This window comes from Hylobates moloch, unplaced genomic scaffold, assembly GCF_009828535.3.
Source record: "Hylobates moloch isolate HMO894 unplaced genomic scaffold, HMol_V3 SCAFFOLD_1, whole genome shotgun sequence".
Classification (NCBI taxonomy): Eukaryota; Metazoa; Chordata; class Mammalia; order Primates; family Hylobatidae; genus Hylobates; species Hylobates moloch.
In genome coordinates, this window is record NW_026652276.1 from 223649551 (window position 1) to 223673888 (window position 24338).

Consider the following 24338-nt stretch of genomic DNA (forward strand, 5'->3'; position numbering starts at 1 on the left):
ATTCATTTTTAATATCTTTAAAATATTCTGTAATTACCATAAAACAAACACACAAGATAAGGTTTCTTTTAGCACTATAGTGTACTTTTTCTATAGGGACAGGCTATGATTTTTTAAAGTCCCCCCAAAAGATAAGAGAATTTATAGTCTGAGGACAAAATAGTTTGATATCTCTGAGATGAGCACAAAACTTAGCTAACAATGCATGTCAAGAAGCTGTTTAGTAAACACACAGGACTATTTTAATTGAAACAGGAGATTCTGAGTTCTCTACAGGTTGTTCAAGAACTCACAGATGTTGGAGAATTGCTTGAATGTAAGCAGAGGAATGGTAGTGCTTGTCCTAAATTGTGGTTGGATAATATGTGTTTGTGTAACAGGGAAGGGGCTCTAGCAGGATCGAAACACTGTCTGTGGGGACGGGTCTCTAGTAGGACAGAAGGATCAGATGGAGCTAGAATGAATTCCCTTCAGTTCCCCACAAACACTGTCCAATAGTAGTCCTGATCTAATTTCCATTGTTTAGAAGTCCCATCACTCTCCCTGAGCCATGGATGGAGGGCCTAAGCCCAGTGGCTCTGAACCATTGGCCAAGAAGAGGCACTGAGGTTTGATGGGGTCCAAATGATTTTGAAACAGGGCTAAGTGTTGCCTGAGAAATTGAGTTTAAAGGAAAAGTGTGGCTTCATCCTAGCATTCAGTATCTAGTTTGCAGGTGTTTTGGGTGGTCAATAGAAACTCATCTTTCTCCACTGATGCCAGTGGGTTCTGTTCAGCAGTAAAATCTGAACTGTAGCAAACCATTGAGTGGAGAATCTTCTGAGCCCACTTGAGGGGTAGATGGAGGAGAGCCAGGAGCCAACCTGAATGCTCAAAGACCCACGCAGAGGGAACAACTGCCTCCTTGGGAGAACATCAGAGAAACCTTAGCAATGCGCCTACCTTACACCTAACCTATTCTAGTGTGTCCTGGACGATGGGCAGGAGGATGTAAGGGGAATGTAGAAGATGGGAGTGGACAATTGTAGATGTTTCCAGTAACACTGCAAATATATATACATATATATATATATATATTTTTTTGAGACGGAGTCTCACTCTGTCACCCAGGCTGGAGTGCAGTGGTGCGATCTCAGCTCACTGCAAGCTCTGCCTCCCGGGTTCATGCCATTCTCCTGCCTCAGCCTCCCAAGTAGCTGGGACTACAGGCACCCACCACCATGCCTGGCTAATTTTAAAAATATTTTTAGTAGAGACGGGGTTTCACCATGTTAGCCAGGATGGTCTCCATCTCCTGACCTCGTGATCCGCCCGCCTCGGCCTCCCAAAGTGCTGGGATTACAGGCGTGAGCCACCGCCGGCCACCACCACAAATATTCTTAACAAGAACCAGATTTTCCAGAACTCTGGCATTTCCTTCCCTGAGCAATGAGACGGCCCTTTGGGCCCTGACACAATCATGGGTGTTTTTTGTTCATTTGCTTTGGTGCTCAGGAAGCAGGGGAGGCCTGAGAATACCTGGGGAATGTCTTTCCTAGAAATGGGATGCCCCAATTTCAAGTATTTCACGTGCAGCCTGATAGGTCCTGCCTCCAGCCACCCAGCCTCCACTCTCTCAATGCTGTTGTCATCCAGGGCCTTAAGCCCTGGTCACAAGGATGGAAGACATAGTGACACTGTGATGTGAAGACACTTCCCATCATGAAATTATTAATTGGTGTCAACATAAGGTGAGTTCCGACTAGCAGCTTTTCTACCACAATGATAGATAATTTATATGGAAAAGAGAAGGTTCTGATAATTCTACACTCACAGGTCTTCACCTGATAACCTTGACATGTGTCCCCTAGGTTTTAAGAACTTGGACTTCTCTAGGCTGAGTTGTACTAGTCCCTTTCTCTGAACACACATGTCATTGGTTAGTTCATTCATATTGATTCTCAGGGCTTCTCCAATCCCTCAAGCCTTCCCACTCTACCACTCAGACAATGAGAAGTGTGTCATAACTAATGTTGCATAATTTTTTAAAAAATTGCTCGATACTAACACTGCAGTTCAATTGTAAAATATGATAGAGGTGTAAGTGTTTAAGATCCCAAAAGTTCTGTTCAATTTTGCATTTATTGTTAGATATTCACCCTGATATTTTCAGGAATTAGAGTGTTCTTCACCCATTTGGGTTAAGATATCAGAACTTACTTTCAATATATTGGTGACCAAGAACTACAGGCAGAATCATAGTGAAGCCTTGATACATACCTAATGAAGATTGATAATAGCAAAAAGGGAACTAGTCATTGGCCTTCAGATAAAATGAAACCTCCCAACTTTGTGCTTAGGGAATTATTTTACCCTTTTAGGTTAAAGTATGTCAGCTAGTTCAATGCAGTTCTAGGATAAAGCTGTCAATTACCCTAGAGGACTGGGAGCATGGAGGACCTGGTAGAAAAGAAATACCCAAAGAGAAGGAAAATTACACATAAAATCAAGAGGTCACTAATTGATGTATCTATTTTGAGTTGCCATTGAGACTTCCAAGTAGAAACATCTAGCACAGGATAGGCCTAGAGATATAGTGAGAGATGTAATCCGTCAAGCCCTGAATATGTGAGTGAGGGTGCTTGGATGGACTTCCAGTCTATGGATAATTAAACAAACTTTTAGCTCTGTTTTAGTTTACAACAATTGTTTTCTAAGAACTTAAGCATTTGTGGAGACAATGATGTCACTGTAGGAACTTCTCTGTAAGGACAGCGACGTCCCACTTCCTCTGCTCCTGCTCACAGTGACCCTGATCTGGCAAAGCTTCCATCCTGCCCTGACCCTGCCATGGGTACCAGGCTCCTCTGCTGGGTGGACCTCTGTCTCCTGGGGGAAGGTGAGTCCTAGGAACAACATGATCCTCACATAATCTCCCAGTGATTATTCTAGTCATTTCCTTCTACTTTCAAATTCTTTTTCCCCCACAGAACTCATAGAAGCTGGAGTGGTTCAGTCTCCCAGATATAAGATTATAGAGAAAAAACAGCCTGTGGCTTTTTGGTGCAATCCTATATCTGGCCACAACACCCTTTACTGGTACCGGCAGAACTTGGGACAGGGCCCGGAGCTTCTGATTCAATTTCAGAATAATGATATAGTGTGTGATTCACAGTTGCCTAAGGATCGATTTTCTGCAGAGAGGCTCAAAGGAGTAGACTCCACTCTCAAGATCCAGCCTGCAGAGCTTGGGGACTCGGCCGTGTATCTCTGTGCCAGCAGCTTAGCCACAGTGTAGCAGAGACACTTCCCCCCTGTGCAGAAAACTGCAGGACTCTCTCCTCTCTACTCAGCTCACAGCAGCCTTTCCTTATTCCTCATGCTCCCAGGGAAGAAGTGAGTTTTCAGATATAGCTAGGATTCATATAATGGGAAAAAAAAGAACTATTTTTTAAAACATGAGGGCTATAATTGTTTGAAAACGTGTCTCAGGGATTTGAAATCCTTCTTGGGGACAACTCAAGAAACTTAAAGTGACTTATCAGAGATTGAGTCCTCAGGGGTAGTGATGGTTTCTCTCCCATAAAAGTATGTGATCCTGAAACATGTACAATAAACTTAATAATACAGATAGTGATTATACCAAGCAGCAAACAGCAGGCTCCCCCTCTGTAGTTGTCAGCATATGAATGACTTGTTATCCTTGGTGACACCCTGGCTGTCTAGCAAAGTCTCAACACATAGTATGTGTTTGGAAATCTTTTCCCTTCTGTTTTATTTTTGGTAAAGTATGTTAATAATGTTGTTAATGATAGTGATTATAATTTCAGCTGTGTTATTCAGCCCTTTTTCCAGTTCAAAGAAACGCACACAAATGGATACCCCGGCAACCAGTTCCAAATCTTAGCTCCAAATGAATTCTATTTCTCCCGAACTCTCTAACTCTTCTATGTAATCATCCCAGCCCAAGAGTATATCTAGACTTGGACTGGTCAGTTCAGAGGACATTTCTACTTGTCTGCCTTGTATATTAAAAGTTCCTTAGTGGATTAAAATATTCCTTGTAAGAACTTCTGAAGCAATCAATTGCCCTCTCCAATAATACACTCCGTGTGTCTAGCTCCATATTCACTACTCTACTTCCGCCTATATTCTCTAATACTAGAAATCTTTCTGAAGTATTGGTTAGAATTACTTAAAAAGCAACATACTGGAAATTGTCTGAAAGCATTGTCACTGTCCATTATCCCCTCCTGACTTCCCTCCCCTCCTTATCCAGTCTAACACCTGACGGCAAGTCAGGCTTTATGTCCATTTGCTCATTGCACATCTCCCTGTCCTTTATTCCTGTAATAAAACCTCACCGATGTGATGGATTAAAATGACCACTCACTCACCATCTCCTTGTCAAAATTTCTATTTTGTTCTTTTTCCAATCTGCTATGTTATTTATAGTTAATAACTCCCTCATAACATTTTCTGAGATCACTTTTTATATTTGAACATAGGACACACAGTTGTTTCAGAGTCTGTCTGATCATTTTCACCTCTAAGATCTTCTTAGGATATTTTTGTGATTTTCTTTTTGTGCTGTTTCTCAGTTACGGTGCTTAAGTTTTCATGGCGTTTGTGTTTCTCCTTACCAGTCTGATGATGTTTGACACTGTGCCAAACACTATAGTTGTAGAAGTAATTTTGGGGGTAGGATGGATATTTTTCTGCAGAGATCATCTTTGTGTGCTTCTGAAAGTGCATGTAGGTATAAACAGTCAGGCTCCCTGAATCACAGTTTAAGGCTTGAGGTATCCTGGAGCATCTGGAGAACAGGTGTGTTTCTGGCTCATTGTTACTACTGGAATTTGGCAATGACACATTCGGTATGTTCTGGGCTTTGCCTTTACCCGCCTGGCCTGTGAGTCAGCTTCCTGAGTGCTGAGTCAGGATCTGCAAATGCCTGCCAGGACAAATGGACTGCTGTGCTCACCTCCCGGGGCTCTTGCCCTCACCAACATTCCAGTCAAGTTATTCCTTATTATTTTTTTAGGACTTTAATTAACTGAAATTTTTAATGTTGTTTTTTATATTTTTTCCAACTATGTAGATAACAACAGAAAGAGTGAGTGCCATTATCCTTAATTATTGGGATTAAGGTGAAAATAACTTTACTTGGAATTCTAATTTTCCTTGAATTGTAATGTTAGATTCTTTGTGATTTGTCTGATATTCAACTTAAATGGTATAGAGATGTTAAACTCTGATATCAAATACTTAAAAAAAACCTTAAAGGCCATTCATAATCCAATTGAGACATATCTTTGTTTGGGGCATGTTGTTACCAAAGTATGCTTGTTACTTATTTCTATCACATAACCTCTGTGTTCCATTGGACCATATGGCAAGATGGGAAAGACAATCAAGAGAATGCTGAGATTAGGTCAAATAGTACAGATTGGGCTTCAAATTAATTTAATTACTGCGTTCTGGGGATGCACTTGTGCTTTTATGAGTATTTCCCGGGGCAGTGGTCAAAATTGGAAGGAGTAACTGATAGGCTATTGTTTTACCCCATTTAAAGCCAATCTCCTGGGACAACACACCCCATTTTGTGGGGCACCCCGAAAGTCATAATCTTGTTTTAATCTTCCTATTCCTTGCCAAATCTTCTCTATGGAAGGGAAATCAGTTATACTATTTCCTCTCTTCATTTTAGTTTAGTCTCTCCTTATTTTCTCGTTTTCCTCCTGGTTCCCTAGAGAAAAGGTAGATTATTTTCAACATGTGCTAAGATCAGTGGGGAACTTTCTCTTCCATGCAGGGCTGGCCTGCAGTTTGGAGGGGACAGGGAATGGGTTAAATTCTGTTTCTGCATCATGTTAGCCAGCCCATCGAGTTTCACAATAAGACCTGCTGCTTATCAGTATTAAAACTGACATTATGTTTCCACCTTTCTGACTGCATTGTCAATGTCTGGGGTGTTTCTGTCCTACCTCATAGCACTAATATTATTTGTTGGCCTTCTAACACTAACTAATCATAATATCCTATATCCCCTGTACTCAGTGAAACAAAGCTCAAGTCCCTGTGTCCTGGCAGAGAGCACATTTGTGCTGTTCTGGCCTACTGGCCACTAGGAGGCACTGTGGCTTTGATGTCATGCAGAGTCTACTGGGAGAAACAGACTGCTCCCTGGAACAAGATGGTTAAGGATAACCCTGAGGTTGGACCTAGATTCAGGAAATTGGTTTGCATATGTCTTGAATGATGGCTGGGAATAAATGAATTAGTAAACGACCCTTCTTCAGGTGGGTTTTGCTTTACATTAAGCTTTGAGTGGGGCTGAGTGACAGGTGTGCTTTGCAGTGGCTATACCTCTGAACTCGCTTAAGATGTGGGGGCACAAGGAGCTGGGGTGGGGCAGGGCCCATGTTCTGAGCTGGTAAAACCAGAGGAGCAGTTCTTGTGTCAAAGGAGCCTTGGAAAGCCTGGCCCCAAACCAACCAAGGCCAACCCTACCTGCTCTGTAGAGAGCAGGACAGCAAGAAATGGAGGTGCTACCCAGGACCACAGCAGAGGGACCCTGTCCCCAGGGAGATGACAATCACAGTGATGCCACCAGCATATCCATGTACGAGGCATAGTCCAGAGTGTCTCCTGGAAGAAGATGAGGCCTGGGCAGACATAAGAAGATGTTTTTGAATAGGCTTCCCTTGGCTTGATTTTAAATTCTTTCCATGTAATCATGCATCTGTCTCTACCTATATTTTGTACTGGCTTCTGCCTCTCACCCATCAGTCCCATGGCTACTATAAGGTATTCAATTTCTATTGACAAAAGTTACCACTAACTTGGTGGCTTACAACAAAAAAAAACTTATTATCTTACAGTTCTGGAGGTCAGAAGTCCAAAACCAGGCTAAAATCCAGGTATTGGAAGGGCTACATTCCTTCCTGAGGCTCTTGGGGAGAACTATTTTTCCTCACCTGTTCAGCCACCAGCATTCCTTTGTTCACGGCCCCATTCAGTCTTCAAAGCCAACAAGGACTGGCTGAGCCTTTGCTCACTCTGCATTATTCTGAGGCTCACTCTTCGTCCCCACTCTTCCACATTTTAGAACCCTTGTGATTACATTAGGCCCACCTGGAAAATCCAGGACACACTCCCTATATTAAGGCCAGCTGATTAGCAACCTTCATTCCATTTGGAACATTCCTTTCTCCCCTTGCCACATAATTTAACACATTCCCAGTTTCTGGGAATTAGACATGGACATCTTTGAGAGGTCATCACGCTGCCTGCCACACTTGGTTCCTGGTTACAGGAAGTAGTAAGCAATTAACTTTTTGAAGACAGAATTATGGCCATAGTTTTATATCCTGCATCCAACAGACTCTGCAAAAAGATAGAGCCCACAGGGAAACAGCCCCTCCAGTAACACAAGCTAGTCTGCAAACTAATGCCCTTTAACTTTGGGAAGTGCTTTTTGACTGCAGGGGACTCAGAAACATGCCTCTGTACCAACAGCAAAAAAATGTGCCCTTCTCTTTTGTTGGCAAGTAACTTAATTAACCAACCCCCAAAAAAGATCTTTCTCTCAGCTTTCCATAATCTCTGAGAGAAAGTAGGTTTGGAGAAGTGGGGTTACCGGGCGGGAGGAAAAAGCCAGGTGTTAATGATGAAAAAACATTGAACTTTTCTAGGGTTAATAAGATTTAATTCAAGACTAGAAAATTTTAGCTGCAAATCTTCAAGAATAAGACAATATTATCTCCTTTCTGTTTTATTGTAGGAATAGAGAATGTGAGAGAAGTTACGTTCCATGGGCTTTGGGAATTTAATAAGGTTCAAGGATAAACAAACCCAGGTTTTTCACTGCAGAGAAGAGCTTCAAATATAATCAGTTCTCAGGGCATCAGCTCAGCTCTTGTATCCCTAACAATGCAGTTGACATGCGTCTTCTCAGATGCCTGACTCCTAACTCACTGAGGGATACTTTAAGTACATATAAAGGACTAGAAGCACCAAGCTACCAGTGAGAGGAAGAAGAAAGTTTGCAGACAAGCTGGCTTGAAATAAGACAATGAGTTCATCTTTAAATACTTGCCATTTGAGGTGCAGATGGATATAGTTGGCAGGCTCCTATGTAAGGCATGCTATGGAGAAGCTACCGTGAATTGATAATCTCAAAACAAATATCCAGGGAGCCTCCGGAAGTGTACATCTCTATTTCACATCAATATAGTTGAGTTACTTCCTGCCTGATTCATCTCCCAGAGATGCAGCCTCCTCTTAAAGAAGTTGGGGGTGGCGGCCCATTCAGTGATGCCACTGACAGATGCATTTGGGGATAAAATGTCACAAAATTCATTTCTTTGCTCATGCTCACCGAGGGCCTGGTCTGGAATACTCCACATCTGCTCTCACTCTGCCATGGGCTCCTGGACCTTCTGCTGTGTGTCCCTTTGTATCTTGGTAGCAAGTGAGTCCTCAGAGTATTTACTATCATCATGCGGGGCTTCTGCATGGATGATGCCTGATGTTTTCCTCGTTTTGTCCCCCAATTCTGTCTTTTTTCATAAAGCACACAGATGCTGGAGTTATCCAGTCACCCCAGCATGAGGTGACAGAGATGGGACAAGAAGTGACTCTGAGATGCAAACCAATTTCAGGACACGACTCTCTTTTCTGGTACAGAGAGACCGTGATGCAGGGACTGGAGTTGCTGATTTATTTTAACAACAAGGCTGTGATGGATGATTCAGGGATGCCCAGGGATCGATTCTCAGCTAAGATGTCTGATGCATCATTCTCCACTCTGAAGATCCAGCCCTCAGAACTCAGGGACTCAGCTGTGTACTTCTGCGCCAGCAGTTTAGCCACAGCGCTGCAGAACCACCCCTTTCCTGTGCAGAAACCCTGGTGTTTCCCCTTCTCCTTCTACCTCCCAGCAGTCCTGACCAAAGTCTCTGCTGTTCCTCCCTCCCTATGAGAAAAAAGTAGTTTTGGGTTGTGACAAAGACAGAAAATGAGAAGGTTTCAACATAGGAAACCTTATGTTGGTTTGAGGATTACGAAATGGGTTTTGAGGATTCCTTAAAAATTGTCTCTGCTCAAAACACATAGGAGTAACATAAACCTTGGCTACCTACACTGGAGATTTCCCTGCCCTCCTGCATTTGCCATCCCGTGAGAATGGTGGGAGCTCCCGAGAAAGGCTGCATTTTCTGAACTATGAGGCCCTCTTCATTCTCTCCTAACACTAAATTGCAAACAGAAATTTCCCTCATACGTTTTCTAGATTGTAAAAGAAAGTTCTTTACTATGATTGTGGACATTCCTTTATAATGCCAATTTCAACTTTACATTTACTTCGGGAATTTTCATTATTCCTGAAGAGTGTCTCAAATGTGGCTAGAGCAAGCAGGTTAGTACATTAGATGTAAGCTACCTGGCCTGGAATCTAAGGATCCATTTGTCTCTATTCTGCGTAAGATGAGCCGGGTGCTGGCTAAAGGCTGTGCACACTCACAGAGCACTGATGAGGCCTCCTGGTGAGGACTCACAATGGGGTATCTAAAAGCAGACAGGCATGTCCAGTCTTCTGTTGCCCTGTTTCTTTTCTCATTATATGTCCCTAACACACAAATTTACATTTTTCTTCTTATTTACATGAGAAGTTTCTATACAATACCTGCAATCCATTCTGAGTGGTTATAATTTCTCTTTGATATTCATATTTACATACTGATTCCTTCTAAATCCCTATCATGGTATCATTGACAATTGAGGTGAAAGATCCCTATATTTTGAGTGCCCAAGGCAATTGAGGTTTGTTGGAGTTCTGCCACAAGCCAAATTCCACTTCGTCATTCTCCTAGTGCAGAATTCCACCCTGCTGATTCCAGATCATTTTCCTTCCTTCTTATCTAAAGCCCAGCTACCTTATAAGCTTCCTTTAGCCTGATTTTAAATTCCTTCCGTGTGATCATGCATCTGTCTCTACCTGTATTTTGTATCTGGCTTCTACCTCTCACCCATCAGTCCCATGGCTACTAGAAGGTATTCAATCTCTATTGACACAAATTACCATTAACTTGGTGGTTTACAACAACTAAAACTTATGATCTTACAGTTATGCAGGTCAGGAGTCCAAGACCGGGCTAAAATCCAGGTATTGGCAGCAGTGCATTCCTTCCCAAGGTTCTAAGGGAGAACTGTTTTTCTCTCCTTTTCAACTTCTAGAGGCCACCAGCATTCCTTGGCTCATGGCCCCATTCAATCTTCAAAGCCAACAAGGACTCGCTGAGCCTTTGCTCACTCTGCATCACTCTGACACTCACTCTTCATCCCCGCTCTTCCATATTTTAGGACCCTTGTGATTACATTGGGCCCACCTGGAAAATCCAGGACATGCTCCCTATATTAAGGCCAGCTGACTAGCAACCTTCATTCCATTTGGAACGTTCCTTTCTCCCCTTGCCACATAATTTAACACATTCCCAGTTTCTGGGAATTAGACATGGACATCTTTGAGAGGTTGTCATGCTGCCTGCCACACTTGCTACCTGGTTACAGGGAGTGGTAAGCAATTAAATTTTTGAAGACAGAATTATGACCACAGTTTTATATCCTGGGTCCAACAGACCCTGCAAAAGGATAAGAACCCACAGGGAAATAGGCCCCTCCGGTAACACAAGCTAGTCTGAAAACTAATGCCCTTTTACTTTGGGAAGTGCTTTCGACTGCAGGGGACTCAAGCATACCTCTGTGCCAAGAGCAAAAATGTGCCCTTTTATGGCAAGCAACTTAATTGACCAACTCAAAAAACAAATATTTCTCTCAGCTTTCCAGAATCTCTGAGAGGAAGTAGGTTTGGAGAAGTGGGGTTACGGGAGTGGGGGGTGGTGGCAGGAGGAAAGGCCAGGTGTTAATGATGAAACAACATTGAACTTTTCTAGGGGTAGTAATAAGATTTAATTCAAGACTAGAACATTGTAGCTGCAAATCTTCAAAATAAGACAATCTTATCCTCTGTTTTATTGTGGGAATAGAGAATTGAGAGAAGTTCCATTCCATGGGCTTTGGGAATTCAATATGTTTCAAGGATAAATAAACCCAGGTTTTTTTACTGCAGAGAAGAGCTTCAAATATAATCAGTTCTCAGGGCATCAGCTCAGTTCCTCTATCCCTAACAATGCAGTTGACATGCATCTTCTCAGACGCTTAACTCCTAACTAACTGATGGTTAATTTAGGTACACATAGAGGACTAGAAGCACCCAGCCACCAGTGAGAGGAAGAGGAGAGTTTGCAGAGAAGCTGGCTTGCAATAAGACAATGAGTTCATCTTTAAATACTTGCAATTTGAGGAGATGTATATAGTTGGCAGCCTCCTAGGTAAGGCATGTTATGAAGAAGCTACCGTGAATTGATAATATCAAAACAAATCTTCAGGGAGCCTCTGCATGTGTGCATTTGTATCTCAGATCCATTATAGTTGAGTTAATTCCTGCCTGATTCATCTCCCAGAGATGCAGCCTCCTCTTAAAGAAGTTTGGGGGTGGTGGCCCATTCAGTGATGTCACTGACAGACGCATTCTGTGGGGATAAAATGTCACAAAATTCATTTCTTTGCTCATGCTCACAGAGGGCCTGGTCTGGAATATTCCACATCTGCTCTCACACTACCATGGGCTCCTGGACCCTCTGCTGTGTATCCCTTTGTATCCTGGTAGCAAGTGAGTCTTCAGAACATTTACCATCGTCATGCTAGGCTTCTGCATGGATGATCTCTTATATTTTCCTTATTCTAACGCCCAATTCTGTCTTCTTTCATAGAGCACACAGATGCTGGAGTTATGCAGTCACCCCGGCATGAGGTGACAGAGATGGGACAAGAAGTGATTCTGAGATGTAAACCAATTTCAGGACATGACTACCTTTTCTGGTACAGACAGAGCATGATGCAGGGACTGGAGTTGCTGATTTACTTTAACAACAAGGCTGTGATGGATGATTCAGGGATGCCCAAGGATCGATTCTCAGCTAAGATGCCTAATGCATCATTCTCCACTCTGAAGATCCAGCCCTCAGAACCCAGGGACTCAGCTGTGTACTTCTGCGCCAGCAGTTTAGCCACAGCGCTGCAGAACCACCCCTTTCCTGTGCAGAAACCCTGGTGTTTCCCCTTCTCCTTCTGTCTCCCAGCAGTCCTGGGCAAAGTCTTTCCTCCCTCCCCATGAGAAAAAAGTGGTTTTGGGTTGTGACAAAGACAGAAAATGAGAAGGTTTCAACATAGGAAACCTTATGTTGATTTGAGGATTATGAAATGGGTTTTGAGGATTCCTCAAAAATTGTCTCTGCTCAAAACACATAGGAGTAGCATAAACCTTGGCTACCTACACTGGAGATTTCCCTGCCCTCCTGCATTTGCCATCCCGTGAGAATGGTGGGAGCTCCCGAGAAAGGCTGCATTTTCTGAACCATGAGGCCCTCTTCATTCTCTCCTAACTCTAAGTTGCAAACAGAAATTTCTCTCACACATTTTCTAGATTGTAAAAGAAAGTTCTTTACTATGATTGTGGACATTCCTTTATAATGCCAATTTCAACTTCACATTTACTTCGGGATTTTTCACTACTCCTAAAGAGTGTCTCAAATGTGACTAGAGCAAGCAGGTTAGTACATTAGATGTAAGCTACCTGGCCTGGAATCTAAGGATCCATTTGTCTCTATTCTGCATAAGAAGAGCGGGGTGCTGGCTAAAGGCTGTGCACACTCACAGAGCACTGATGAGGCCTCCTGGTGAGGACTCACAATGGGGTATCTAAAAGCAGACAGACATGTCCCGTCTTCTGTTCCCATGTTTCCTTTCTGATTACATGTCCTTAACACACAAATTTACATTTTTCTTATTTATATGAGAAGTTTCTATACAATACCTGCAATCCATTCTGAGTGGTTATAATTTCTCTTTGATATTCATATTTACATACTGATTCCTTCTAAATCCCTATCATGGTATCATTGACAAGCGAGGTGAAAGATCCCCGTATTTTGAGTGCCCAAGGCAATTGAGGTTTTTGGGAGTTCTGCCATTTGCCAAATTCCACTTTGTCATTCTCCTAATTTTTTTGTTTTTTTTGACGTATAGGGATCCTGACTTTTAAGACAGAAACAGTGCAGAATTCCTCCCTGTGCTTCCAGATCATTTTCTCCCTCCTACTTTAAATCCCAGCTGCTTTGTACATATTACTTTCTAATATTACCCCTTCTTGTTGTACCTACCTTATTACCTTCAGAAATTTTCTTTTTTTAATCCTTCTGCCTGCTACTAATCCAGTCATCATTCTTAATACTATTCATCACATAGACAATTTATTCACTCGAGAGGCTTCTAAGTTTCTCGACTTCCTATACCCTGAGTCTTTTTCCCCTCTAATCATTTTCAGACTTGTTTCCATGATTATAGCCCCTTAAGGAACAACAAAGATCCTTCAATATTTCTATTTAAATTGTCCTGTCGTTCTACCACTACCTCCCTTCTGTCTATATCAGTAACTCCTACAATTCTTCTATTTCTCTTACCCCTCTCCAGTTCATAGAGCCCATAACTTTTATTTTTTTAATTTTTTTGGTCTTTCTAGGATGTTATTTATTAAACATAGATTCTCTGTCCCTCCCCTCACCCCTGCTGGCAAAATGGCCTTTCCCAACATCTTTACCTGCATGGATAACAGGTCTTCAGGATGCAGATGTGGCATCCTACCTAAACTATAGGCTCAGGCTTTTCTGGGACAGTGAGGCAGCAGCTCTGCCAGAGCCAAGGGTGGAACAGCACAAGACGACATCAGCAAACCCTGGTGCACCTAACTGTGGGCTGCTATGGAGGCCGGGATGGACTGGAGTTCCTCCTGCTCCAGGCCTCAGGAGACAAAATCCACAAAGAGAGACCCAGCAGCCCAGCAGTAGCCCCCTGAGAGCCCACAACTTTTAAACTCTCACGCTTTAATTCTTACATTCTTTTAATTATATTTTAAGATTTAAGACTATAATATCAACCCCGATTAAATCCAACTCCCTGTAGGTTCCTATAAATGGCAGAGTTGGGAGGGGCACTAAAAATCCCTGTGGGGACTCATTCGAGTTATCTTCTATAGTGGTCATAGCCTCCTCTTCGGTTCCTCTACTTCTAATCTTGGCCTCCCTCATTCTAGCCACCAACTCAGGGTCTACTGTCAACGCAGAAGTCAGAGTGATCCTTTAGGTTAGATGTTGTCACTCTTCCACTAAACCATAGAGTAGCTTCCAGTTTCACTCAGAGAAAAGCCTATAGCCTGCATAGGCCTACAGGTCCTAGGTGATCCCCCTCCCTGTTGTATTTCTTGCCTCCTCTCTGTTCCTCTTTCCCTTGCTTATCTTTTCACAACACAGTGGCTTTCCGGCCATTCCTCGAATACACAAGGCACACTTCTGCCTTAGAACCTTTGCTCAAGCTATTCCCTTTGCTTGGAACATCCTTCTCCCAAGTATCCCAGTCAGGCCTGCAAGAAGCCTGAATTATTCTACCAGTGACACAATCATTTTCCTAAAACCACTTTTCAATATTTATACATTCAACAATTTTCCATTGTTCATGAGATAAAAATGTCACCTCGGGAGGGCATTTGAATTTTTAAACATTTGGACCATATCTTATCTTACTTTTGACTACTGAGTAAGATAAATATTACTTTATCAAATGCACTTCATACCCTTACAAAACAGTCTTACACAATTTAATGCCTGTCCATACATTTGCTCTTGTAATTTCTGCTACCTTCTTCATATTGTTCAATACTTCTAATCACTCAAGACACTACTGAATGCTCTGTCTATATATGATGCAGGAAATAGTTCTATTTACTCTATTTTCACAGTACAGTATAATAGATACACATTTTAGGAACAAAACAACCATACAGATTATAGAAATTAAACTATTTTTTACATACTTTCGAAGGTGAGGAAGTTCAGAAGTTCAAATACGGTTAAGCTATGTTTTGCTTCTATTTAAGTCCACATTCCCCACCACTTTAAATCTTCCAAGAAAGATTTCCCTCATTCAAATTAAAAACATTTTGATACAAGAGTGGGGCAGGGAAGTGCTTGGTAGAGAAGGGCGGGGTCCCTGGTGAGGGCTCCACCCTCGGGCCTGTGCCCACCGACCTAAATGAGGACAGGTGTTTCTGTTTTTGCACTCAAAAAGTTGCCTTTTGGCCTGCCATGCCTCCCATCCTGTGCCCATATAAACCCGAGACCTTAAGCAGGCACAGACACAAGAGGCTGGACGTCCAGAGGAGCAGAAGAATACAGCAGCAGACACTGGCAGATCAGCGATGACAGAAGGACACGAATGCCGAGGAGAGTTCAGCCAGGGGAAGTCGGCAAAGAGTCCTGCCACTGGGCAGCCAACTGCAGGGGAAAGCCACCGTTCCACTCCATCCCTTGACTTTTGGCTCCCCATCTATCTCACTGAGAGCCACTTCCACCACTTAATAAAACCTTGTACTCAACCTTTCAGCCCACATATGATCTAATTCTTCCAGTACACTGGGCAAGAGCTCAGGCTGTCACATTGGCCCCCTGTCCTTGCAATAAGCAGAGGGTCTATCGAGTTGACTAATGCAAGCTGACTGCAGACGGCATAGCTGAAAGAGTGCACTGTAAGTCCTAGACGCTGCCATCGGGTGGGAGCCCAAAAGCACTCCCCACGGCCTCTGCACCTGCCCGTCTGCCTGCTCCCCCTAGGGGTTTGAGCACTGGGGCACCAGTGAAGTGAGCTATCCCCTGTCACATGTCCTGCGAGCAGGATAAGGGAATTCTCGGGTTTTAACTTAATCTGTAAAAGACCTTGTTAAGAAGATGAAAAAGAAACCACAGCAATGGATAAAACATTTGTAAACTACATATCCAACAAAGGAATATTATGACTGTTTCAAGATTTGCAGAACTGTCTAACCCATAGACTTATGAGCAATAATAAATTATTATTGCTTTAACCAGTGAGATTTGAGTGAGGCTTGTTATACAGCATTACTGTGCAGGTGTCAATTGATATACTCTATATTGCAATATCGATTTCTTAAAATTGTTTGTCCTAACCATAATCCTATAGACCATTACTAATTCCAAGCTTGTTCTTTTTATGAAGAGTGTCGCTCAACTCTGATGTCTTTGTTCTGTTTTCTATTTTGATTTACACGTGAACACAGTTCCCAGCAGCTTTCAAACCTCCAGAAGCCCGTAACATTTCTGATTCTGAAAAATATCTTTTCTTGTTTTCAGCATTTTTATTGTTATTTTTTATTCTTTTGTATGGGAAGGTACTCAGTTTACCATCTTGAATTAGTAATTTTTTAAACATTTTTGCAATTCTAGTAATTAGAGATATTACTGCATTAGGCATTGAAGATACCATGGTCTTTGCATTTCCTGCTTGCCTGCCGAGTCCTGTGAACTATTTCTGGTGTCACTGAGTCACTTCCCAGTGTGGTCATTGGCTTTTATTGAGGCTGATTCACCGACCTTTGGTCATTCTTGGACACATAAGCACAAATTCAACAGTGTCGTTTCCCAAAATACATAATATGCAGGGAAAATTACTTTTCATGTAAAATAGACGTGTCCTTTTAATATTACCAGTAGATTATTCTAATTATAGACTAGTAACATCCAACAGACTTATTTGGGTTTAGTGACAGACCTATTACTGTGTTCGCTCCTCAATTCAAATACAGAGTGTGTATTTTGCATTATGTAGCTGCAAGTTTTGGGGTTCTCCATCGTATACTTAGCTATACAATGCCAGCTACTCTTGTCTAGATATTTTCCCAAATCCTGGATGATTACAAACTTCTCCTTCACTGGTGAAATTTTTTTTTTTTTTTTTTGAGATGGAGTTTTGCTCTTGTTGCCCAGGCTGGAGTGTGATGGCACAATCTTGGCTCACTGCAACCTCTGCCTCCCAGGTTCAAGTGATTCTCCTGCCTCAGCCTCCTGAGTAGCTGGGATTACAGGCATGCGCCACCATGTCCAGCTAACTTTGTATTTTTTTTAAGTAGATACAGGGTTTCTCCATGTTGGTCAGGCTGGTCTCCAACTCCCGACCTCAGGTGATCTGCCCGCTTTGGCATTCTGAAGTGCTGGGATTACAGGCATGAGCCACAGTGCCCGGCCAATTTTTTTTTTTTTTAATGCAGGGTCAAACCTGATATTAAGTCTTTCAGACAGTAAGAAGATAACTATTCAGGGTCTACAAGATGGCCAATTAGAAGCAGATGTGGTCTGTGGCACTCAGGGAGAGGAATGAAATGGGGTGAGTGAATTTAGCACTGTCAATTGAAATATTCAGGTTCTCACACTGGGACTGATTAGGCAAACAACTCAACCCACGGAGAACAAAGAAAAGCAGGGGGTGTGGGGCACGATGGCCCACCAGGAGCAGCACAGAGCCAAAGGAACCCCCACCCCCAGCCAAGGGAAGCAGTGAGTGATTGTGCGACCCTGCCCAGGAAACGACTCTTCTCCCACAGATCTTTGCAACCCACGGATCAGGAGATGCCCTCACGAGCCCACAACAACAGGGCCTTGGATCCAATACACAGAGCTGTGTAGAGTCTTAGCAGAGCAGCTGCTCAGGCACCCACAGAGACCCAGGAATTTTACACATTCCAGCCCCAGGAACCCCGGCAAGTTGGGAAATCTGTCCACATATAACCCTAGGAAGGGGGCTGAATCCAGGGAGCCAAGCAGCATCATTCTGCAGGCCCCACTTCCATAGCACCTCACAAGTTAAGACCCACTGGCTTGGAATTCCAGATAGCCAATGGCAACAGCCTAGAATCTGCCTGAGATAAGTCTGAATTCCGGGAGAAAGGGGGTGGCCACCAACTCTGCAGTCCAGTAGACTTAGCTGTTTTAGCCTGCCAGCTTTGGAGAATACAAATGGTCTGGATGAGGACCATAATGCAGCACAGCTGCCTTGCCAGATCATGGTGAGACTGCTTCTTTAAGCAGGACCTTGATCCATTCATTCTCAGTGCGCAGGACCTCCCTGTGGAGGCTTCAGCCATTCAAGCCAGGGTTCTACATTGAGAGCTCTGATCTCTCCCTGGGATGGAGCTCCTGGTGGGGAGGGGCAGCCTCCATCTCTGCAGTTCAGTCAACTCAGTCCTTCTAGCCTGCTGGCTTTGTAGAATCCAAATGGTCTGGATGAGAAAGGCTCCCCATAATGCAGCACATTTGCTCTACCAAAAAGCAGACAGACTGCTTCTTTAATCAGTTCCCTGATCCTGTTCATCCCAACTAGATGAGACCTCCCAACAGGGTCTCCAGCCACCTCCTACAGGTGTGTTCTGGCCAGCAACAGGTCAGTACTCCCCTGGGTTGGAGCTTCCAGAGGAAGAAGCTGGCTGCCATCTTTGCTGTTTCACAGCCTTCACTGATGATACCTCCAGTATGGGAAAAATCGAGGCAACTAAGGTCTGGAGTGAACTTCTAGCAAACCACAGCAGCCCTACAATAAAGTGGCCTGACTAGTAAAAGAAAAACAAACAAACAGAAAACAACAAGAACAGTATCAGTGAAAAGGAGCCCACAGAATCCAAGGTCAAAGGTCAGCAACCTCAAAGATTGAAGGTAGACAAGCCCACACAAATGAGAAAGAATCAACACAAAAATGTTGAAAACTTAAAAAGCAAGCATGCCTTTTCTCCTCCAAATGACTATAACACCTCTCTAGCAAGGGCACAGAATTGGGCTGAGGCTGAAATGGCTGAATTGACAGAAGTAGCATTCAGAAGGTGGTAATAATGAACTTTGCTGAGCTAAAGAAGCATGTTGTAACCCAATGCAAAGAAGCTAAGAATCATGATAAAACAATACAGGAGCTGACAGACAGAATAACCAGTTTACAGAGGAACATAATCAACCTGATGGAGCTGAAAAATACAACACAAGAACTTCACAATGCAATTACAAGTATCAATGGGAGAACAGACCAAGTGGAAGAAGGAATCTCAGAGTTTGAACACTATCTCTCTTAAATAAGAGGGGCAGACAAGAATAGAGTGAAAAGAATGAACATCACCCCCCAGAAATTTGGGATTATGTAAAGAGACTGAACCCATGACTGATTGGGGTACCTAAAAGAGATAAGGATAATGGAGCCAAATTGGAAAACATACTTCAGGATATGATCCAGAAGATATTTCCCAACCTAGCAAGACACACCAACATTCAAATTCAGGAAATGCAGAGAACCCCAGTAAGATACTCCATGATAAGATAAACCCCAAGACACATAATCATCGGATTCTCCAAGGTTGAAATGAAAAAAAAAATGTTAAGGGCAGACAGAGAGAATGGCCAGGCCACCTACAAATGGAAGCCCATCAGACTAACAGCAGACCTGTCCGTGGAAACCTTATAGAGTGGTTGGAAGCTATTCTTTAACATTCTTAAAGAAAAGAATCTCCAACCCAGAATTTCATATCTGACCAAACTAAGCTTCATAAGTGAAGAAGAAATACGATCCTTTTCAGACAAGCAAACACTTACAAAATTTGTCACCGCAGGACTGCCTTGCAAGAGCTCCTCTAGGAAGCACTAAATATGGAAAGAAAAAAACCATTACCAGCCACTACAAAACACACTGAAATACACAGACCAGTGACACTATGAAGCAACCACGTAAACAAGTCTGTGAAATAACCAGGTAGCATAGAAATGACAGGATCCAACTTACACATAACAATACTAACTTTTAAGTGTAAATGGGGTAAATGCCACAATTAAAAGATATAGAATTGCAAGCTGAATAAAGAACCAAGGCTCACTGATATGCTGTCTTTAGGAGACACATCTCACATGCAAAGACAAACATAGGCTCAAAATAAACGGATGGAAGAAATTTTACCAACCAAATGGAAAACAGAAAAAAGCAGGGGTTGCAAACTTAGTTTCTGACAAAACAGACTTTAAACCAACAGAGAACAAAAAAGACAAAGAAGGGCATTATATAATGGTAAAGGGTTCAATTCAATAGGAAGAGCTAGCTATCCTAAATATATATGCACCCAATACAGGAGCACCCAGATTCATAAAGCAAGTTCTTAGAGACCTACAAAGAGAGACTTGGACTTCCATACAATAATAGTGGGAGACTTTAACACCCCACTGACAGTATTAGAAATATCATTGAGACCGAAAATTAACAAATATATTCAGGACCCAAATTCAGCTCTGGATTAAGTGGAACTGATAGATATCCGTAGAATTCTTCACCTGAAAACATCGGAATATACACTCTTCTCATCATCATATGGCTCTTACTCAAATCAATCACATATTTGGAAGTAAAACACTCCTCAGCAAATGCAAAACAACTGAAATCACGACAGTCTCTCAGATCACAGTTCAATCAAATTAGAACTCAAGATCAAGAAATTCACTTAAACCACACAACTACATGGAAATTGAACGACCTGCTCCTGAATGACTCTTGGGTAAATAACAAATTAAGGCAGAAATCAAGAAGTTATTTGAAACTAATGAGAACAAAGAGACAATGTACCAGAATCTCTGGGACAGATAAATCAGTGTTAAGAGGGAAATGTATTGCACTAAAGGCCCACTACAAACCTCTGCTCAAAGAAATGACAGAAGACACAAACAAATGAAGAAACATTCCATGCTCATGAGTAGGAAGAATCAATATTGTGAAAATGGCCATACTGTACAAAGTAACTTATAGATTCAATGCTATTCCCATTAAACTACCATTGACATTCTTCACAGAATTAGGGAAAAAAACTATTTTAAAATTCATATGGAACCAAAAAAGAGCCTGAATAGACAAGACAATCATAAGCAAAAGGAACAAAGCTAGAGGAATCATGCTACCAGACTTCAAACTATACTTTAAGGCTACAATAACCGAAACAGAATGGTGCTGGTGCAAGAGCAGACAGATAGACCAATGGAACAGAATAGAGAACTCAGAAATAATACTACACACCTACAACCATCTGATATTCAACAAACCTGACAAAACAAGCAATGGGGAAAGGACTTCCTATTTACTAAATGGTGCTGGAGAGTTGGCTAGCCAAATGCAGAAAATTGAAACTGGACTCCTTCCTAACACCATATACAAAAATTAACTCAGGATGGATTAAAGACTTACACGTAAAACCCAAAACTATGAACACCCTAGAAGAAAATGTAGGCAATCTCATTTAGGACATAGGCACAGGCAAAGATTTCATGACGAACATGCCAAAAGCAATTGCAACAAAAGCAAAAATTGACAAATGCAATCTAATTAAACTAAAGAGATTCTGCACAGCAAAATAAACTATCATCAGAGTAAACAGACACCCTGTAGAATAGGAGAAACTTTGTTTGCAATCTATCTATCTGACAAAGGTCTAATATCCAGAGTCTGCAAGGAACTTAAACAAATTTACAACAAAAGAACAATCAGACAACCCCATTAAAAAGTAGGCAAAGGACGTGAACAGACGCTTATCTAAAGAAGACATACATGTGGCCAAGAAACATTGAAAAAATAGCTCAACATCACTGATCATTACAGAAATGCAAATCAAACCACAATGAGATTCCAGAATGGCTATTATGAAAAAGTCAAAAAACAACAGATGCTGGTAAGGTTGCAAAGAAAAAGGAACACTTTTACACTGTTGTGGGAGTGTAAATGAGTTAAACCATTGTGGAAGACAGCGTGGTGATTCCTCAAAGACCTAGAGGCAGAAATACCACTTGACCCAGCAATTCTATTATGGGGTATATACCCAAAGGAATATAAATCATTCTATTATAAAGATACATGCATGTGTATGTTCATTGCAGCACTGTTCACCATAGCGAAGACATGGAATCAACCTAAATGCCCATCAGTGATAGACTGGATAAAGAAAATGTGGTGCATACAACATGGAATTATACGTTGGCATAAAAAAAAATGAGATCAGGCCAGGCACAGTGGCTCATGCCTGTAATCCCAGCACTTTGGGAGGCTGAGGCAGGCGGATCACAAGGTTAGGAGATTGAGACCTTCTTAGCTAACACAGTGAAACCCCGTCTCTACTAAAAATACGAAAAATTAGCCGGGCGTGGTGGTGGGTGCCTGTAGTCCCAGCTACTCGGGAGGCTGAGGCAGGAGAATGGCGTGAACCCAGGAGTTGGAGCTTGCAGTGAGCTGAGATCGCGCCACTGCACTCCAGCCTGGGTGACAGAGCAAGACTCCATCTTAAAAAAATAAATAAATAAATAAATAATAAAAAGAAATGAGATCATGTCGTTTGCAGGGAAATAGATAGAGTTGGAAGCCATTATCCTCAGCAAGCTAATGGGAACAGAAACCCAAACACTGCATGTTCTCACTTATAAGAAGGAGCTGAATGGTAAGAACACATGGACACATCACAGGGAACAAGACACACTAGGGCCTGTCAGAAGAGGGTTAGTGGGAGGGAGAGCATGAGGCAAGAAAAGCTAATGAATGCTGGCTTAATACCTGTGTGATGGGATGATCTGTGCAGCAAACCACCATAGCCCATGTTTACCTATGTAACAAACCTGCACTTCCTGCACATGTACCCCAGAACTTAAAAGTAGAAGAAAAAAAAAGAAGATAACCATTCGAATTGCCTCATCAGGTGGATTGTTATGGAAGAATGTACATTTCCAAGACTCTTGAAATTAAAGAGAGTGAGCTGTCATAAACAGTGAGCTCCTAGACAGAAATAATTTAGAGTATGTGATAGTAAGCACACCTGTCAAGGCTCTCTCCGTTGAAGAAAATGTAATGAAGAGGACTCTCTGAAAGAAATTAGAGCATGTACACACAAAGATTCAAAATCAACACTATTATTACAAAAGCTGAGAGTATAATTAAAAGAATGCCTGTGCTTGGAATACTTGTCATGGAGAACTTTAATTTGCTAAGAAAATGGATGAGACACTACGGTATTTTGAAGTGATACTTCCTTCTGATCATCAGAACAGGAGCAAAGGAAGAATATTTAAAAGTGAAAGCTCTTATATAATTCTTACTGTGTTTTGGGCATTTCAAGCGGGTTCATCTTCCAAGTAGAAAACACTCAGCATCCACTTCGAATGCCTTATTTTATAGAAGAGTAAACTGAAGCAGAGGGAAGATACATAATTTTCTTCATGTCACATGGCTAGTAAATGGAGGAAAGAGGGATTCAAACACAAGAATTTGGGGACTGGATTCCTTTTAACCATTTATAAACTATTATAACCAAAATTAAAAATATAGGTTCATTAAAATGGAACAGGAAAAAGACTTCCTCAGGAATAGTTCTAACTTCTTAGAAGACTTACACTTCTCATATGAAAGAAAGAGGAGGTTCTCGGCCAGGTGTGGTGGCTCACACCTGTAATCTCAGCACTCTGGGAATTTGAGGCAGGCGGATCACTCGAGCTCAGGAGTTTGAGACCAGCCTCGGCAACATGGTGAGATCCCATCGCTACTAAAAATACAAAAAATTAGCTGGGGATTGGTGGTGCATGCCTGTGGTCCCAGCTACTCGGGAGGCTGAGGTGGGAAAATCACTTGAGCCTGGGGGCAGGGGTTGCAGTGAGCCAAGAGCATGCTACTGTATTCCAGCCTAGGTGACAGAGTGAGACCTCACCCCCAATTAAAAAAAAAAAAGAAAAGAAAAGAAAGAAAGAAGAGGCTCTCATATCCAGGAAAGATCAATTTTAGAGGGAAGAGGAAATGCACTCAGGGTCAACTGCTCTCAAGGGGTTATTAGAAGAGAGAGATTTATTTTGGTTGTTACTAAGGCAGGCAAGATAACTGGATGTAAAGAATCTTCATGGAGGAAAAACAAAGATGCAAGTATCTCAGAGGGGAGACTAGATAAACTTTTCAGAGGAAGACAGGATTTGGGGATTTGTTAAGGAATGACTTAAAATCAACACTATATAAAGCATTATATGCAATTTGGACATTTATGAGAAGAGATTCCCTGAGACATCAATTGAAGACTCAAATTATTTGATGTTCGGCTCTAGCCCGTGCCTGAAAGGAGCCTGCCTAATTATTTTTAAAGTTATGATTCTTAGGAAAGTGTAAGAGAGGTGGAACATATTAAAGGAAAAGCAGGCAAACAAAAAATGAGAATACCTTTTAGATATAATGGCTCAACCAAGGAAATTAAAGATATTCAATACTTATCTTAATAGTGCTTGCTTTAGAGGACCCAGACATTGTTAATTGCAGAAGATCACAGAGATCAAATCTAGAATATTTTGAAAAGACTAGTGACA

General features: G+C 42.0%; 1 gene segment (V, D, J or C); it reads left to right on the plus strand.

The window, feature by feature from the left end:
* The first annotated feature begins 11664 nt into the window (after window positions 1-11664).
* LOC116812586 (T cell receptor beta variable 12-4-like) lies at window positions 11665-12643 on the plus strand. The segment is given in 3 exon segments: window positions 11665-11713; window positions 11814-12105; window positions 12571-12643. Coding segments are annotated over 3 exon segments (414 nt in total).
* The last annotated feature ends 11695 nt before the right edge of the window (window positions 12644-24338 follow it).